This window comes from Microcaecilia unicolor, chromosome 3 (genome assembly GCF_901765095.1).
Source record: "Microcaecilia unicolor chromosome 3, aMicUni1.1, whole genome shotgun sequence".
In the NCBI taxonomy this organism is placed as follows: Eukaryota; Metazoa; Chordata; class Amphibia; order Gymnophiona; family Siphonopidae; genus Microcaecilia; species Microcaecilia unicolor.
The window spans coordinates 479,521,107-479,541,150 of NC_044033.1; the positions used below are offsets into that span (position 1 = coordinate 479,521,107).

Here is a 20,044-nt window from a genome sequence, read left to right on the forward strand (position 1 = left end):
AAAGTCTCTAAAAAGAGAAACTACGGGCTCAGACTATAAAAAAAAACAAAAGAGAGGCAGGAGAAGCCATGGAGGGGAGAGGAGGAAGTGGGGAAAGGGAGGGACATGGCACCCACCACGTTTATACCCACCCACAAGGCTAAGAGAGAAAGCCTTTGCCCCAGAGGCTCAACTGCAGCCCCAAGAAAAGGCCAGGAGCCCACCACAGGAAAGGGGAGAAGTGTTGGAAGGGAAAGGGGAGGGACTTGGCACCACCAGGTTTATATCCAGAAGGCCAATTTATAAAGCCTTTACCCCAGAAGCTCAACTGAAACCTCAAAAAGGAAACAGGAGCCCACCACAGAAACATGAGGCAGAGTTGCACAGTGAGATTCTACCCCCTGCTGGACCGAGACACTGAATAGAACCTACTAAACAGCCTTATGTGTTAAAGTTCTAATTTGCTCTCTATCTTCACCTGCTGGTAGATGGGCACAACTCACTAGTATGGAATAATCCTTTGGAGATGCTAAGGAATAATCATGATGAGGGAATTTTACTGCCTGTCTTTAGTTACATTTTAGATTAAAATATGCAAGGTATACAGTGGGGGAAATAAGTATTTGATCCCTTGCTGATTTTGTAAGTTTGCCCACTGACAAAGACATGAGCAGCCCATAATTGAAGGGTAGGTTATTGGTAACAGTGAGAGATAGCACATCACAAATTAAATCCGGAAAATCGCATTGTGGAAAGTATATGAATTTATTTGCATTCTGCAGAGGGAAATAAGTATTTGATCCCCCACCAACCAGTAAGAGATCTGGCCCCTACAGACCAGGTAGATGCTCCAAATCAACTCGTTACCTGCATGACAGACAGCTGTCGGCAATGGTCACCTGTATGAAAGACACCTGTCCACAGACTCAGTGAATCAGTCAGACTCTAACCTCTACAAAATGGCCAAGAGCAAGGAGCTGTCTAAGGATGTCAGGGACAAGATCATACACCTGCACAAGGCTGGAATGGGCTACAAATCCATCAGTAAGACGCTGGGCGAGAAGGAGACAACTGTTGGTGCCATAGTAAGAAAATGGAAGAAGTACAAAATGACTGTCAATCGACAAAGATCTGGGGCTCCACGCAAAATCTCACCTCGTGGGGTATCCTTGATCATGAGGAAGGTTAGAAATCAGCCTACAACTACAAGGGGGGAACTTGTCAATGATCTCAAGGCAGCTGGGACCACTGTCACCACGAAAACCATTGGTAACACATTACGACATAACGGATTGCAATCCTGCAGTGCCCGCAAGGTCCCCCTGCTCCGGAAGGCACATGTGACGGCCCGTCTGAAGTTTGCCAGTGAACACCTGGATGATGCCGAGAGTGATTGGGAGAAGGTGCTGTGGTCAGATGAGACAAAAATTGAGCTCTTTGGCATGAACTCAACTCGCCGTGTTTGGAGGAAGAGAAATGCTGCCTATGACCCAAAGAACACCGTCCCCACTGTCAAGCATGGAGGCGGAAATGTTATGTTTTGGGGGTGTTTCTCTGCTAAGGGCACAGGACTACTTCACCGCATCAATGGGAGAATGGATGGGGCCATGTACCGTACAATTCTGAGTGACAACCTCCTTCCCTCCGCCAGGGCCTTAAAAATGGGTCGTGGCTGGGTCTTCCAGCACGACAATGACCCAAAACATACAGCCAAGGCAACAAAGGAGTGGCTCAGGAAGAAGCACATTAGGGTCATGGAGTGGCCTAGCCAGTCACCAGACCTTAATCCCATTGAAAACTTATGGAGGGAGCTGAAGCTGCGAGTTGCCAAGCGACAGCCCAGAACTCTTAATGATTTAGAGATGATCTGCAAAGAGGAGTGGACCAAAATTCCTCCTGACATGTGTGCAAACCTCATCATCAACTACAGAAGACGTCTGACCGCTGTGCTTGCCAACAAGGGTTTTGCCACCAAGTATTAGGTCTTGTTTGCCAGAGGGATCAAATACTTATTTCCCTCTGCAGAATGCAAATAAATTCATATACTTTCCATAATGTGATTTTCCGGATTTAATTTGTGATGTGCTATCTCTCACTGTTACCAATAACCTACCCTTCAATTATGGGCTGCTCATGTCTTTGTCAGTGGGCAAACTTACAAAATCAGCAAGGGATCAAATACTTATTTCCCCCACTGTATATATATATATATATATATATATATATATATATATATATATATATATATATATTTATGTTACTTGTGCAAATTACTAATTAAAAGCCCACAGTGAAACATTCACTTAATGTTATAAATAAACGTGGAAATAGTAGACTAGTGTCCATCTATGGAAAAGGGAAACTATTGCTGAATTTCTGAATGACAGAGCTGGCCTAGAGGGACTGGTCTGTAACATCAAAGTACCAAGTACCCAGCGAGATCTCAAAGTATATTCCTTGCTGTTCACATCCAGAGATATGGGGTGGCTTCCCCCAATCTACACAGATAGTAGTGACTTATGGACTTTTCAATCAGGAATTGTCTAAACTCAGCTACGATGACTGCCGACTTTATCTTCTGACAACAAATTCCATACCTTAATTGTGCACTGATTATAAAGTACCCTTTCTCCAATTTGGAGGAGTGGCCTAGTGGTTAGGGTGGTGGACTTTGGTCCTGAGGAACTGAGTTTGATTCCCACTTCAGGCACAGGCAGCTCCTTGTGACTCTGGGTAAGTCACTTAATCCTCCATTGCCCCCATGTAAGCCGCATTGAGCCTGCCATGAGTGGGAAAGCGCAGGGTACAAATGTAACAAAAAAAAAAGAAAGCTCTAGTTATTAGTTTCATAGAGTGTCTCCTAGTCTTAGTGCTATTTGAAATAGTAAGCAACCATCCCTCATTTACCTGCTCTACCCCACTTCTTTCATGGTTGGAACGCACTGATGTCACTGGAACGCATCAGACTGTCTTTAATGCATTCCATCATTATTTAAACTTTTTATTATGTTTTTAAGGACTTTTTGAGATATTTGCTTAGTGTTTTTTATGGTTATGGACTCTAGAAGATCTAAAGATATTTGTTTAGTTCTTTGTTGTTGGAAATTTTACCACCTTTTTCACAATGTTTTCAGAACCATTTTATCTTCAAACGGGATATTCTTGAGATATTGGCACAGTATTTTTAATGTTTCTTTTAAGGTTCTTATGGTTTCTTATCTCATTTTTGTTTTTTTGAGGCTTTTTCAACCCTTTTTAAAAATGATTTACAGTAATTATGTATGCATGATGCCCACAGTGCATATAAACTAGGCTGTCATAGCAAGTTTGTTTTACATTGAACTACAAGCCTCCAGGTTCAAGAAACTGTAAGTCTGTATCAACCTAAGACTTTTTTTTTTTAGATCGGTTTTTTATTGCCTTTCGTTTGTTTTTTAGGCACTTAGTTTGATCCACTTTGCTTTTTACAGTGGCTATTCTACCTTTGTGCTGGACCAGACTAGGTGAAGTGTGCAGTTCACACCAGCTGGGTAAGCCCTCCGTTACATTTCCCCCATCCTCATTTTTAAGCGATGGTTTTAAGTTTACTTTTTAAAAATAATCTGTTTTAATATGTTTCAGCTTATAAGTAGTTTTACATGGATATCAGTATTTTTACATCTTATGTTTTTTATTCATATGTTTGAGAAACCAGCTTTTAATGATTTGTATATTTATGCTTGTATTTATGTTTTTAAGTTCATACTTCCCCTGACACAGCCAATATTTGTTGGCAAAACATGGCCATATCGGGCACAGATGTTTATTGACCTTGAAGCATTTTCACTTCATTAAAGACTACCTTTTTATATGATCTGCCTCCTGGTTTTATATTTTCCATGTTGGATTTGGCAGATTCCTTGCCATGTTGTTTTCTGACAAGTAAATTTTAATTACCAGACCCTCAACCATTCTTCTAACATTTGGAGATCCCTTCTCATGGTTTCTACTCCCTCCAGGGTATCCACTCTATTGGCTATCTTTGTGTCATCTGCAAAAAGGCAAACTTTCCCTTCTAACCCTTCAGTGATGTCTCTCACAAATATATTAAACAGAGTTAGCCCCAGAACCGACCCCTGAGGAACTCCACTACTCATCTTCCTTTCCTCCGAGTCAATTCCATTTACCACCCTCCCTCTGCCACCAGTTTCCAGTCCAGTTCACCACTTTGGGTCCTAAGGTCAGCCCTCTCAGTTTATTCACGAGTCTTCTGTGAGGGACTGTATCAAAGGCTTTGATAAAATCCAAGTAACATCTATCACACGTCCTTTACTCAGTTCTTTGGTCACACAGTCAAAGAAGTCAATTAGATTCATTTGGCAGGATTTTCCTTTGTTAAATCCATGTTGTCTCAGATCCTGTAACCCGTTGGCTTCTAACAAGTCAACTATCCTTTCCTTTAGTAGAGGAGTGGCCTAGTGGTTAGGGTGGTGGACTTTGATCCTGGGGAACTGAGGAACTGAGTTCGATTCCCACTTCAGGCACAGGCAGCTCCTTGTGACTCTGGGCAAGTCACTTAACCCTCCATTGCCCCATGTAAGCCGCATTGAGCCTGCCATGAGTGGGAAAGTGCGGGGTACAAATGTAACAAAAAAAAAAATTCCATTATTTTTTCTACCACCAACGTCGGGTTAATGCCCTTAAGGTTGTCTGTATGGACTGATGAGATGAATTACTGATGGACTGCTGATTTTGAGAATTGGATTTCTTCAGCAGTAAAGTGCAATATTATTCATTGGAATGGGCAAGGAATTGAACTGCTCTAATATATATGTTTGTGAAAAGCATTGCTTCTTGCCACTTATGTAAGACTATTTTGTTTTGGTTTTGTCATATGAGTGGAGTTTTTTCAGAAAGTCCTATAATTATTTTTGTAGCATATGGTTTGTTTTCAACCTATGTTGAACAAAGGCCTTTCTTTTTCTTTGGGGGGGGGGGGGGGGATAGTGGCTGCAGTTGAGTGTGTTTTCTCATTCACTTGAGTTTAGTATGTCTGTTTGCTTTTTGGCATCAGTGTTCCTGAGCCACTTCCTTAGGCAAACTCAACAAACTAATATGTAGGCTGTATCTCACCCTAAGAAAGTCCTTCATATGAAAAAAAGGTCCGATTTGTGTTGACAGAGTGTGGCCAGCTATGAAATTTCTTCTATAAATGGTGGGAATATGAGAAAGTCCAAAATTACTGGCATGACATCAAACTACAGCTTTTATGTATAATTATTAATCAATTAGGATTTGCTTTTTTGAAGATTATGAGGAAAATGATAGAACTGAATCCTGAAATCTTTCTTTTGGATTTTGCAGAAAGGCTGTAGGGTAGCAGCTATTAACTGCTTGTACTGTGCTGGCAACAAGGTGGCAGAAGGCTAAGGTGCCTAGCTTGTTGGAATAAACAATTTTAAAATAGTGTTATGTGTTTATTCAGATTCTCTTTGTCTAATACTACATTCAATTTAAAGATCATAAATCATTCAGTGTAACATACAGGCAATAATAGGGGAAATCAGGAGGAGGAGGACTGTAAGAAAAGAGCTAGCAGCATCTGCAAGAATTTAACATGATGGGCAGAGCTGGTGGGGGGGGGGGGGGGCACTTGCTGTGTGAGCCCTGAGCAGCAAACAGCAGCACAACAGAGGTGTTTGAAGAATGAGAGAGTATGTACATGATAAGAACCTAGGGAACCGGTTTTGATTCTCACTGTGGCTCCTTGTGACCCTGGGCAAGTCACTTAACTTTTTATTGCCCAATGCTTTCCAATCTTTTTCGTTGTTGTGACCCCATGATTGTAGCCAAATAAAATTGTGTGACACCCGTGGAGGTGCAGAATAATGCTGCACCTATGGAGAACCCACCCATGTTATGACCTCAAAGGCAGGTTTTGTAGCCCCATTTGGGGTCCCAACCCACAGTTTGGGAAGCTCTGACTGTAAACCGAGTAGGGACAGAGGGAAAAGGAAAAGACTCGATATACCACCTTCCTGTGGTTACAATCAAAGCGGTTTACATACAGTGAAAGTACCTGCATATAATAAAAGTAAACCGCTTTGTTTTTACCATAGAAAGAAAGTATATCAAATCCAAGACCCTTGGACCTCTTTTTCATATCACTGTATATACATAAATTGAAACAGATTTCAAGTACATTTTACATTTTTGTTACAAATACTGAGACCAGCAATTGACTGTAGGTTCACCTGCCACATAAATCATTTCCATAAAAAACATCCTTGACCTAACCATAGAATAATTGCAGATTTGAGCAATACCTTTAGTATCTTTTGTTGGTCTAGGTACAAAGTAAAATGTTTTTCTTTTAAAGTCGTTTTTTACTTTGCTTCCTAGCCAATGCTCAATATGTAGACCATCTTTAGTAGACAATGGCCAGCTCCCTTTTGCTTCTAAAGCCAAAATGATGTTCACTGTTATGTGTGGGTCATACCCTTTAAACAAAAGTGCAATTGCCGGGTTTCCAGACCTCTTCCTTTCAACTGCAACAATCCTTTCTAAGAAAATAAAAAAAGTTAATTATTATTAACGTCTTCAGTTTGCAATTTTGAGAAAACATATCAAGCAATAGAAAGTAATATTAGAAGTAATCAATACTGGGGGGGGGGGGGGGGGGTTCAAAGTTAAAAGGACTTTTTCCAGAAGCTGGAGCTGTATAGTTATCACTTGCAAAACTGCTACATCTCCAAGCAAGCATCTCTAATTACTGTTTTCAAATGTACATGCCAAACATATTGGATCAATGATATAATTCTGTGGATACAAACAGTAAAAATTCTAGCAATGGTATAGCAACTTCATGAAAAGATTTTGATAGTATACAGTGTTCTAAATTAATTTGCATTGTAAAATATATTTTGGCAAGACTTACATAAATGTATTTTTCACCATAATATGAATTTTAAAATTCCCATATTTTTAAAAGTATTGGGAGCTATAATTGTCCTACAGTGCAGGAAATCCAAGTCACATTATGCAGATATTTCTGCCTTTTGGGAGCATCTACAAGTCTACATATTTCCTCAGGACTGCGGGAATTCATTCAACAGACCTACTGTCTTATCTCCCTTTGTTAACATCCTTCTTGCCTTCCTCTCCAGAATCATTCCTATCTCCTTCAATAAAGGGATAATTCTCTATATATCACCTACAGTTAGGAGTTGGGATGATGCACACTAAACATGAATTCTATACTGGCTATTGTACATGAAATTGTTGTTATAGAAAACTAGCTAAAATCCACAGTTGTGCATCTAACTTTAAGCACAAATATCTATACTAGCTCAATGGCTGGTATAAATGCTTGTGCCTAACTGCTAGCAATGAGATGCATATCTGCTAGTATTCTATAACCTATGATTAGTACATGTCAATAGTTTTCATCAAATTTGACAGGTGCCAGAAGTGAGGACACAACCAAGCCATCTACTACCCCGCCCCATGGATGTCACTGGATATGATTCCTTGACCCCGCTCAAACCCTGCCCCCTTTACCAGCGACGTTCCTAGGGTGACTGACACCCGGGGCGGATCGCCGATGCGCCCCCCCCCCCCCCGGGTGCAGTGTGACCCCCCCCCCCAGTGAAAGAACACCTCCCCCCCCTGGCAAAAGAACACACCCCCCGGATGCATTTTTACCTGCTTGGGGGGGGGAGGGGGGTGCCGCGCGCCTCTCGGCTTCGCTCGTTCCATGCTCCCTCTACCCCGGAACAGGAAGCAACCTGTTCCAGTGCAGAGGGAGCACGGAACGAGCGGAGCCGACAGGTGTGCGGCACCCCCCCCCCCCAGCGGCGTGCACCCAGGGTGGACCGCCCCCCCTTGGTACGCCACTGCCCTTTACATAACTTTGCCTGCCTTATTGCATAGCCCCTCCCCAAACCCTGCCACCTTCTTACATATTCCCTCCCCAACCCCCCCTTTTTTTGATATCACAGGAAGTGTTGTCATAGCCATGCCCCTTTTTCAAGTAAGCATCGCATCACTTCCTGTTTGCACTACTAGCTGCCATCTTGGATGGTATCACATGACAGAAAGTGATATCAAAAACACCCCCGATTCTCCCCCCTACTGCCTTGGCAGAATTTAGTCACCTATATTTTCTCACAGGAAAGAAAATAGACATTTTTCTTATATTTTTTTCCAAAAGCCTTAAAAGCTATTTTTTTAACTTTTTTTTATCACAGGAAAGAAAGTAGGCATTTGTTTTTCCAAAAAAAGGACATCTTTTTAGGCTGGATCGTCTTTTTTTCAGTCTGCTGTACAAAGCCTTCCTGCTTTTTCAAGACAGATCGCAATGGACAGTTTTTTCTGAACAACACTGAAAAAACAAAAGGTCTGTCTGCTTTTAAGAAGGATAGGTTTTCCTCTTTACTTTAAAGACAAAAGGCAAAGCTGTCTGCTTTGCCGTTCTCTGTGTGAGATCAATCTGTAGACTCCATCCCCTTAAGCTAGATCATCTGCTTTTTATTTTAAGAACTAGCCGTTAACCCCTTAAAAACGGGCGAGTATTGCAGCCCTCCTCTCTCCCCTAGCCTCACCCCATCCACCGATCCTCCCCCCATAACCAGCGACCCTCCTCTTTCCCTTGGCCTCCCCCCTCCCCCCATGTCCAGCAACCCTCCTGTGTGTCCTGCTCTCACCCCAAGTCCAGCAACCATGGCCTCTCCCCCCTGCCCTCCCCCCATGTCCAGCTACCCTCCTCGCTGCCGCTCCCTCCCTCCTCCGTGCCGGGCCCCCTGCACTGACCTGACAGCACCTCTCACCTTCATGTGAAAGCGCTATAGGCAGCAGCAGATCGCTCTGCTGCTGCCTGCAGCGCTTCCACACGGAGGTGAAAGGCGCTGTCAGGTCAGTGCAGGGGGCCCAATACGGAGGGGGGCGGGGGCGGCGGAGGGGATGGGTGGAGGTTGTTTCGTACGATGTTCCTTTCCAGGCGGCGTCCAACAATTCGACTCAGTTTCTCTCTCTGTTCCGCCTTCTGACGTCATGACGTCTTGACGCGAGGGCGGGATAGAGAAGGAAGTCTGTACTGCGCATTTGCAAGTGAGTACGGTCACTTGCCATTTATATGTTTGATGGCAGAGCAACCCCCTCCCCTTCCCCCCCCCCCCCCCCCCAGCAACAAAACTTTCAGGGAGAATCACAGCTCAGGCTTAAGACAAATGAACTTAAAAAGTTACAGACAAGCCAAGGTGGAATGGCAGAATAAATGCTTTTCTGTTTTGCCCCCTTTCTCGGCAGTTCAAAAGAAAAAAAATCTCACTCTCTGCATCCTCCATAGATCCCCACTTTTTTCTCTGTCTGTAGTCTCCTCCCCATTTCCCCTAGCAAACCCGTTTATCATATAGTCAAATGAATTTCAGCTCTGCACCTTCCAAAAAACAGGCTCAGTCTCCCCGGTTTCTCATAACTTTTTTCAGCACAAACAAACTAAATACACATGGAATCCCAGCTCTGAGCTGTGGGGCTGGTTTCTCTCTGCTATTTAGCAATTTATTCACACATAGGCAGAAGCCCCTGAGCTGTGCCCACTGCTTTTTTTCAAAAGATGGTAACAGAGCTGTTTTATGCTTTTTTTTTTTTTTTTTTTTTTTTTTAAGACCACAAGACCCAGAAAAAGCGTAAAACTGCTCTGTTACCATCTCTTGACAAAAGCAGTGAGCACAGCTCAGGGGCTTCTGCCTGTGTGTGAATGGCTTGCTAAAAAGCTGAGAGAAACCAGCTCCACAGCTCAGAGATGGGATTCAATGTGTATTTAGTTTACGTTTGCTGAAAAAAGCTGTGAGAAACCAGGGAGACTGAGCCTGCTTTTTGGAAGGTGCAGAGCTAAGATTCATGTGACTGTATGATAAATGGGTTTGCTAGGGGGAAATGGAGTGGAGACTACAGACAGAGAAAAAAGTGGGGGTCTGTGGGGATGCAGAGTGTGAGATTTTTTTCCTTTCGAAACTGCCAAGCATTTATTCTGCCATTCCATCTTGGCTTGTCTGTAACTTTTTAGGTTCCTGTCTTAAGCCTGAGCTGTGATTCTCCCTGCAAATTTTGTTGCTAGCTAGAGGGGGAGGGGAGGGGGTTGCTCTGCCATTCTTAAAATAAAAAGCAGATTATCCGGTGACATCACCCCTGGGGGCAGGGAGTATGTGTGACTTGGGCATGGTTTGGGTTGTGATATTATCAAAAGGGGTAAGGAGTGGGCATGGCTTGAAAACCCGAAGTGGGTGTACCCCTGTCAAATTTGACGAAAGCTATCGACATATAGTACTCCTGTTCATGCAAGTCCTGGGCATGCCCCTGATCTGCCCATGCCACTCCTAGGTCCATGCTTCTTTGCACTTACGTGCCTTGGATTATGCACACACAATTTATAGAATACCAACTAGCACCAATTAGTGCAAATTAACACCTATTGTAGCCAATTAATCAAGTTATTCACATAACTGACAATATTCTATAGAATTGGGAGGTGTTTCTCTTATGTCAGTCAGGTTTTTTAATACTATGTACTTACTTTCTCTTTGGACTTCACACTCTGCTTCACTACAAACACCTTCTCTTTTCTGGAATGGCCCCAGGCCCCAATTTAGAAACAAGCAATAGGATTGTGCATTCATTAGCACATATTTGGTTCATAGGGCATCTAAACAAATTTAGCTCATGCAAGATCTATTTAAATCATGCTAACCTACAAATTAACACACGTCCAATCAATCTGTATATGCTAGAAGTTCTGTGTTAAATAAAAATTATGCCTGAAATGAACGAAAAACAACCGAAAATTGGAAAAAGTTCTAAAAATTGAAAAATGAATTTAAAAATGTTGCCTGTATACATCCTAATAAGAAATGTAGGCAACTACTTCCAATGCCAAATTTTAGATATTCATTTGTTTTTAAAACCTTGTTTGATTACTACTCTCAAGTCACAGCTTATCTCCAAAGGCCCAATTAAAACTTCCTTTCAAAACTTATCTTCTTTGCTGAGTTTCCTCTTCAGCTTCAGGGCTATTCCTCGCCCACCTTCAGTCTTAGATTGCCCTTCCTTCCAGGGCTTACACCATCCTGTTTCACTGCTTCCTGGTTAAGCATCTACTTTGAGGTCCTACTCGCCCCTAGCTAGATAACCTACTTACCCCTGCAAGCCTTTTGTGTTCCCAGATTCCTGGACAAGGGTTTGCTCTGGGGTCCTTCTCCACTAATTTTTTCTTTTTTGGATATGAATAGTGGTTAATACCCCATTTTTGTTATTTTCTACTATCAGGTTAAACAGAGTGAGAAAATACACACTATTATTTTACCAGCCTATACTCTGCTGCTTCTCAGGACAGCTGTTTTAATCCAGTAGATGGAATTGGTTTTACTGCACCACTGGGTTGTTAAATGCAAGCCCCTGACACAACCCTTTAGGAGGGCGAAACATAGCCGTGTCGGGCTTATTTTAAATAATGTGGTGAATAAACTATTTTTTCAACATTGCCATTGGCGATTCAAATATTTTTTCTATTCTGTGCTGGATCTTGAGAATCGCCTGCCTATTTGTTTTCTTGGACCCAATCAGTCACCCCCAAATCACCTATGAAAAGTTGGCCCCCTCTCTGATTATTTTGGACTTGTGAAAGACAAGGTATTCCTGCAGAATGGACTTTTTTTTTCCTGTACTGCCCGTTAGGCTGCACGGTAAACTCATGTTTCTGTTGTGTCACACATGCGCCATAATTGGTCAGGGGGAGAAATGCACCCACGATGATGGAGACCACACCCTGATGGGGACACTGTGTACTGTAGAAATAGAAATGGCTATCGTGAAAGGGTGCAGGGTAGGAGAAATCTATGAGGTCTGGCATTTTGAACATACATCTATACAACTCTTAGCAGAATATAAAAACATGCATCTACGACAAAAGCAGGAAGTATCAGGGTTTCCTCAGTGGTGTACTGATGCTGAACAACAAAATCAAAGAAGCCAAACACTCTGCATGCAGCACAATACCAGGAAAACAACTGTCTCGTCAGCTTGTAAAACTGGGGGTAATCTTTGATTCTTTTTCTATATATGTCCAACAGACTGCTAAAACTAGTCTTTTCTTTCTTCTCTATATTACCAAAATTTGTCCCTTCCTTTCTGAACATATTACCAAAACTCTTAGATTACTGCAACTTGCTTCTCAGAGGTCTCCCACTAAACCATCTCTCTCCCCTTCAATCCGTTCAAAATTCTGCTGCACAACTTATATTCTGCAAGTGTTGCAGCACTCATATTAGCCCTCTCCTCAAATCACTTCATTGGTTTCCTATCCATTTCCGTATACAGTTCAAACTTCTCTTATTGACTTACAAGTGCATTCATTCTGCAGCTCCTCAGTTTTTCTCCACTCTTATCTCTCCCCTACATCCCGCTCATCGGGAACTCTGTTCACTGAGTAAGTCTCTCTTATCTGTACCCTTCCCCTCCACTGCCATCTCCAGACTCTGTTCCTTTTATCTTGCTGAACTGTATGCCTGGAACAGACTTCCTGAAACAGTATGTCAAGCTCCATCTCTGGCCATATTCAAATCTAGGCTAAAAACCTACCTTTTTGAGGCTGCTTTTAACTCCTAACACCTAGTCACATGATCAGTACCTATGTCTGTTTTAACCATTCCTACAATAAGAAATTCCCTAATACCTTATTCGTCCTGTTTGTCTGACTTGAATAGATTGTAAGCTCTGTCAAGCAGGGACCGTCTTATACGTGTTTAGTGTACAGTGCTGCATTCATCTAGTAGTGCTATAGAAATGATAAGTAGTAGGTAGTAGTAGTAGCTACACTTATGTCAATACAGAAATGCAGTAATATTAAAGGAATAGTGTTCTCACAACTGAAATACTAAATTAAAAAATGCACTTTTTAATAGTGTTCATTTACACTAAATAAAAAACTGTTAAAATCTATGACAATTAACCTTTAAAGCTCTTTAAATATACCACTTACTTTGCTTTGCTATTATTTCTTTAATAATTTCTCTCAATTTAGAGAGCATCATGCTGGATGACAAATTCTCACTTTCATCGATAAAGGTGTTTAGAAATCTTGCTTCTGGTATCCTTTTATGTTTCACAGAAAAAATATCACCTTCACTACAAGCCAAGTTGTTATGCTCAACTCTTAGCTGAGGTATTTTCAGAATGATATCAAACTCATTTTCCTTTGAAATCTGTATAAAGAGAGAAGAAAATTTATATATATATATATATATATGATATTATTTTCATTTTGAGATTAGAGGACAGAAGTTAGGCAACAAGCAAGTGTAAGGGATATCTTTTTAATGGATGAACTCATTACATTTGTAATTAGCATTGTGGAGCTATTTTTCATTCATCAGGCTAGTCTAAAATCAGCTACAGATGATGTTGCTCCAAATACATCAGCATATCTCAGGTTGCATTACAATGATGCTATAGTGGTATATGTTTTCACAGCTGCAAACTATCTTAAAGTAAACAATGGGAGAGGGTGAAGTGTTTTGCAGAAGAATGAGGAAACTAAGCAAGACAAAATAATTCAATGGTACAGGATGATTATGAGGCTTGTTTACTAAACTGAGATACATTGTCACACTTATTACATGTTAATTTCTATATGTAAATGCAAACCCTGTGCAGTAAATGTTGGGGGAGTGACTAACATCTGCTCATGCAGGTATTGCACAGGACAGATATTTACTAACTGGTAAATGCATTGCCAATAATGCAGATGCATTTACCTCAATCCCTGAAATTTCAACCAACACTCTACATACTACCCGTCAAACCCTGACACCATAAGCTATCATCCCCATCCTCTGGCTCTTAATAAAGTGGTTCCCTATTATCTAGCAAGGGACACAAGTGATCCCTACTGCTCTTCCTCAGTCGGTAGCCCAGGATTAAAAAGGCACTGTCAACCCCTAGCAACAGTCTTGCAGTGCTACTGCTAGCAGTAAAGCTGCCATAAAAGGACACACACTTGTTATTTGGCATCTTGACCCTTAGTGGTAGTACAGGGAGACTACCACTAGGGGTTAGAGGTGCCATTGATTAAACTGTAAGCTCTATTGAGCAGGAACTGTCTTTTACATGTTCTGGGTACAGCGCTGCGTATGTCTAGTAGCGCTATAGAAATTATAATTAGCAGTAGTATTTCGAGCCCAGACAGCTGACAGAGCAGTAGCAACTGGGAAACACTACTGCTCTCGCACATGACACCAGAGAAACCCCCAGTAAAAGCTGGGGAGGAGGGGGGGAGGTCAACAGTGGTAGCTGACAACGTTGGGAGGTGGACACTGAGATGCAGGACCTGTGATAAATGTATTACAGATAGCGTAGAAGCACTTATTGCCTCCTCATTATCTGCAGTAAACCAGATGATCAAATCTAACAATCCCAAAAGTTAATCCCTGGTAAAATACAACTACCAAGTATCAAATAACCAGAGTACAACAAAGGATACAAAATATATATAAGAGATTTACCAGACACTAAAATCTTTAAGAAAAATTTTTTTTTGTGATAAAGGAGAATTCTCACCAAATAATAAGTGGTCTAAAGAAATTTGTATAAAAAAGTGTCTGAATAAATCAGTCCTATATATTGCTCCTCTGACCTCAAAATAGAACAATATAAATAATAGGGCACTTATCGTGATGTGATTAATAGATTCCCCTGTCGGTGTTCAATACTTTCTTCCACTCGGGGAACCTATCACAGTTACTTTGTAGTTCCACAGATTCTCTTCTGGAAACACTTCAAGTTTATATAGTCCTTCCACAGCAGCACTTCGGCGCCCTCCACAATATTAATGGTAAAGAATCCAATAAGCAAACCATCCTTATTTTTGTCCTTGCACCGAAGAACTCCTGCGCTCTCAATGTATCATAAAGAGTCCGACTCTGCAGGGTTTCGTATAAACTTCTTCAGGAACTCAAATGTGATATAGAAAAATAAAGCAAGAAAAAGGTGCCGCTGCTATCATTTTTGCTCTTCTCCATTCCATCTGAGGAATATAAATTGATCCCAAACAGGAAATGATGTTATCTCCATTTCCCCCAAATGAACACAGATTAAATACACATGGGAAGATGGTAAGTCAAATAAATTAAATTAAATCACCGTGTTCCATTCAACCAAATCGTTCAAACCATTGGGGGTTATCGTGTCTAGTTCAAGGATCCAAAACTGTTCTTTCCAGTTAAGCACCTGTGTCATATCTCCGCCTCTGACAGAACAAATGACCTGGGGGTTCATTTTCAAAGCACTTAGCCTTACAAAGTTCCACAGTAACCTATGGAACTTTGTAAGGCTAAGTGCTTTGAAAATACGCCTCCTGATCTATTACCAGCCATTTTAATTGAGCAAATTGATGGTTATGTTGTATACATTGAGCGACTAATGGGGCCGTCAACACTTGCCTATGTAGCCTACTTTTATGTTCAGTGAGGCGAATCTTAATCTCTCTGTTGGTACACCCCACATACCATAGTTGACAAGGGCATATAATCCCATATATGACAGATGTGGATTCACACGTGGTGTTCGTTCTGTAATGATAATGATACAATCTTTTAGATTGTAAGCTCCTTTGAGCAGGGACTGTCCTTCTTTGTTAAACTGTACAGCGCTGCGTAACCCTAGTAGCGCTTTAGAAATGTTAAGTAGTAGTAGTAGTAATGATACACTTTATTAGATTTTTTTGGATGACGCCATTCAGTGCCTTGTATGGCTTGAACACAAAGGCAATGTCCACAAACTGTATGTCCAGTCACTACTGCAGGGATGGAAGTAGGTTCAGGTAAAACTGAATGTACCAACTGATCTCGAAGATATGCTATGCAGGGTCGTTGTTGAAACACTGGGTGAAATGAAAGAACATCCCAGTGTTGGTTAATACTGCGGGCAATTTGAGGAGCTAAGTCAGTATATGTTAACACGCAAACAAATTTGTCAAGGGGTTCTTCCTGTTTTTCCTGAAGTAAGAGTGTCCGCTGGGCAAACCATGCTCTCTTATAAGCGCGATGTATGCAATGGTGCGGGTAACTTCTATCCTTAAGGCGTTGTATAAGATGCGCTGATTGATGACAAAATAGTTCATCTGATGAGCATATACATCTGAGGCGTAAAAACTGCCCCACAGGCAACGACTGTTTCATACGATAGGGATGATGACTATGATACTTCAATAAGAAATTGCGATCCATCGCTTTTCGAAACACCGTTACAGATATTTCCTGATTTTGCTTGGATACGAGAGTATCTAAAAAAGATATACTCTCACAGCTACTTTGCATAGTGAACCTAAGATTCTTATCTATGGTGTTCAACCACATAAACTGTTGTAATAGATATTGAGACGATGTCCAGATGAAAAAAATATCGTCAATAAAACGATGCCAAGTAGTAATGTATTGAAACCAGTCTGAAGTATATAAATAATTTTCTTCGAAGGCGTCACGTAAAGGTTCGCTATGCTAGGGGCTGCTGCAGTACCCATCGCGACTCCATGAATTTGACCATAAAAATCAGATCCAAACAAAAAATAATTTTTCAAAAGCACTAGTTTTGCTATTTTCATCAAAAATGAAGTAGTGACCCGAGATGTAATGGGTCTTTTTTCTAGTGTCCTCTGTACTATGTCCAATGCTGCAGTTTGGGGTATATTTGAGTATAATGATTCGAGATCGAGTGTCACCAATATGGTATCTGGTGTTATAGAACCTACTTGTGTGAGAACTCGCAAAAAATATCTTTAATGTATGATTTGGCATTTACCACAAGTGGTTGCAAATGAAGAGCAATTATTAGAACCACATTTTTCAAGTTAAGAATGCTGCACAGACTGAAGATCGAAATAGAGATAATTTTCATAAGGTGGTTTACATTTTGTCACATTCTTCACTTTGATTATTGAAATGCTTTATATTTACAACTGTCACAGTCCTTGATGTGAGCCTTACAAGTAGCCAATGACGACGTTGTTCATTTGTTATATAGAGCCTCTTGATTTGATCATACTACTCTGATTCTTGGCAAGTTTGCACTGGCTTAGTTTTGGGCACATTCAATTTAAAATATTTATTCATAGAAGTAAATAACGATGCATCCCTCTCACTGCTTCTTCTCTAAGCAACTATCATCTGACACACATGTTGAGGTCCCAATAAAAGGGGCACTAACTGGCTACTGCAAAAATGCGCTGTAGTATTTTGCCTGTTTGCACATGCTAACCCAAAGATTACAAATTTTAAAAAATATATTTTTGGGAAAGGGCATCCCCTCATTGTCTTGCTAGCGCATAATTAGCATGCACTAACTGGATAATGAAGCGTTAACATGGGAGCACTTAATGCCTCCTAAACAAGAGATGATAAATGCTCCCCATCCCATGTTAATGTTTGTAGGTAGCAAGTGCTCATGGGAATGTTAGGGCATGACAAATGCTGCAAAACATCTGGGCTTAGAGCATGACATAGTCCTACATTAAATGTGCTAAGCCCAGATTTCATTACACTGTAGTAAAAGGGCCCATAAGTGTCTTCTGAAAATTCCAGCTGTCAAAATTTGCTAGAAGGGAATTATTCAAAGATCTTTTTTGTTCCAGAATCAATACTTTCGAATGCCACTTGAGCCATTAGAATTGTTCAGGAAACATTTTAAAGTGCACTTTTTAGGCAGGACTTCCCTGAGGAACTGGATTACAGTGCTAATTATGAGTTGCTTTTGAACCATGGGCATAGATTGGAGGGGGGGCATTGCCCCCTCCAAACGAACTACCCCTATCTGGGCAGGTGTAGGGAACATAGGCGTCCAACTACTAGCTTCTCCTCCGGCCGCTACTGTGGCAGCTTGGAAGAACCGCGAGTTTCTGTGCTCTGCCTTGCCTCTCATTCACTCTCTCTACCATCTCACCCTCTGTGTCCACCGTGGCTGCAAAGCAAACTGAAGACATGCGTGGGACCGTAGATCTGCATATGCTGATGCTGCTGGCTTCCCTCCTCCTTTTCCTCTGGAAACAGGAACTTATGTCATGCAGCGAGGGAGAGAGGAGGAAGGAAGCCAGCAGTAGTGTGCGCAGGACTACTGCCCTACGTATGTTTCCATTTTGTTTTGCAGCCGCAGTGGGGCGTGGGGGGTGGTAGGAAAAGTGAGTGAGAGGCAGGGCAGAGCACAGCAGCTCACTATTCTTCCAGACTGTCACAACAATGGTTGTGAGGAAAAGCTAGTGGTTGGGTATCTATGTCCCCACCCCTGCCCCGCAGGGGGGGGAGGGGGCTAAAGAGAATGAGAGTGAGGAAGAGCATGGGTTGAAGAGAGTGAGAGGCGAGGCAGGGGAGAAGAGATCAGATGGCTGTAGCAGAGAAAGGGGAGTGAGAGAGGCGACCTACATGGAAAGGGGAGACAGTTAATTGAAGGGGTAGGCAATGGAAAGGAGCGAGGGGAAATGTTGGCAGGAAGGGGAGTCACTGGATGGAAGGGGATGAACAAGAGAGATGGGAGATGCTGTGAAGGGGAAGATGCTGGAGGGAAGGAGACAGGGAAGACTGGATGAAAAGGAATGAACAAGAGAGATGGGAGATGCTGTGAAAGGGGAGAGACAGGGGGAGATGGCTGGATGGAAGGGGAAACACTGGATGGAAGGGGATGAACAAGAGAGATGGGACATATTGCAAAGGGGGATATGCTGGATGGAAGGGGAGATACTGGATATAAAGGAATGAGAGAAAGATGGGAGATGCTGCGAAAGGGGAGAGAGGGCAGAAATGCTGGATGGAAGGGAGAGGGAGAGACACTGTACATAAGTACATACGTATTGCCATACTGGGACAGAATGAAGGTCCATCAAGCCCAGCATCCTGTTTCCAACAGTGGCCAATCCAGATCACAAGTACCTGGCAAGATCCCAAAACAGTACAATACATTTTATGCTGCTTATCCTAGAAATACACAAATCAATATAGGAAGAGCAAATTACTACAACAGCAATATATTATTAATAAGGGGACGTCTCATACTGTCACGCAGGCACACTGTATTAAGCTTATATTGAGCCTCTGCAATTGTGACACAGTATAATCCAGACCTCGGACCCGATCTCAATTTTGACATGTGATAATGTCATTAACCTCTCAGACAATTCTTTAACAGCAGCACAAATATCCCTGTTATCAAAGGGATTATCCTTTGTACCTGCTAATACTTTTGATCCATTCCAATTCAGGGTGGACCTGGAAAAATTCATTAGGAGTTTACAATTGAAAATCTATTTTTCAGGCTCCGCCCCTGGTGATTCACGCTCTAGGGTTCATAACAAATCACAATGGTCTCCTCCAATCCCTTTAGACCCTATCGTGAATGCTTTCAAACAAATGGTCCTGCGTGATGTACATAAGTTTTATGACAAGGAATTTCACAACACTCACGATAACCTGTCGAAAAATGAACGTAAAGCCCTTAGAGAATTGAAAAATGATTCTTCTATTATTATTAAGAGAGCCGACAAAAGGTGGAGCCATGGTGGTACAAAATAAATCTCAGTATATAGCAGAAGCAGAATTATAACTATCAGATACAACGGCTTATACTGAGTTACAGCATGATTGTACTCCTCAGCTACAACAGATTATACAAGATATTACACAGGAGGGCCTAGAATTAGGCTTTCTTACATTTAAAGAATATCAGTTCTTAAACAACAAAACTCCTGTGATACCTGTTATGCATCTGTTACCTAAAATTCACAAGGATTCCACAAATCCTCCTGGCAGACCTATCATGTCTTCCAGGGGGTCTCTTTTGGAACCCTTGTCCATTTATCTGGATTCTTTTTTGAGAGATGTGGTGCAGCAATGCCCCTCCTACATTAAAGACACGAATCATTTTCTTCAAATTTTGCAGGATATTCAACTACCGCAGACTAATTGTACGATGTTGACACTAGACGTCAAATCCTTGTATACGATGATCCCCCAGGAAGAACTTATAGAAGTGGTGAGTACAGTTTTTGATGAGA

General features: G+C 41.7%; 1 protein-coding gene across 3 annotated transcripts in view; it reads right to left on the reverse strand.

Moving 5' to 3' along the window:
• The window catches only part of LOC115467236 (cyclic GMP-AMP synthase-like), a 56,143-nt gene that overhangs the window by 18,817 nt on the left and 17,282 nt on the right, over positions 1-20,044 (reverse strand). For 2 of the 3 annotated variants that reach the window (XM_030199041.1, XM_030199040.1), the window contains 2 exons: positions 12,992-13,214; positions 6,285-6,521 (listed from right to left, as the gene is read on the reverse strand). In XM_030199041.1, the coding sequence (XP_030054901.1) occupies positions 6,285-6,521; positions 12,992-13,214 (460 nt within the window). The remainder of the gene's footprint in view (positions 1-6,284; positions 6,522-12,991; positions 13,215-20,044) is intronic. The other variant, XM_030199042.1, reaches the window with a different exon arrangement.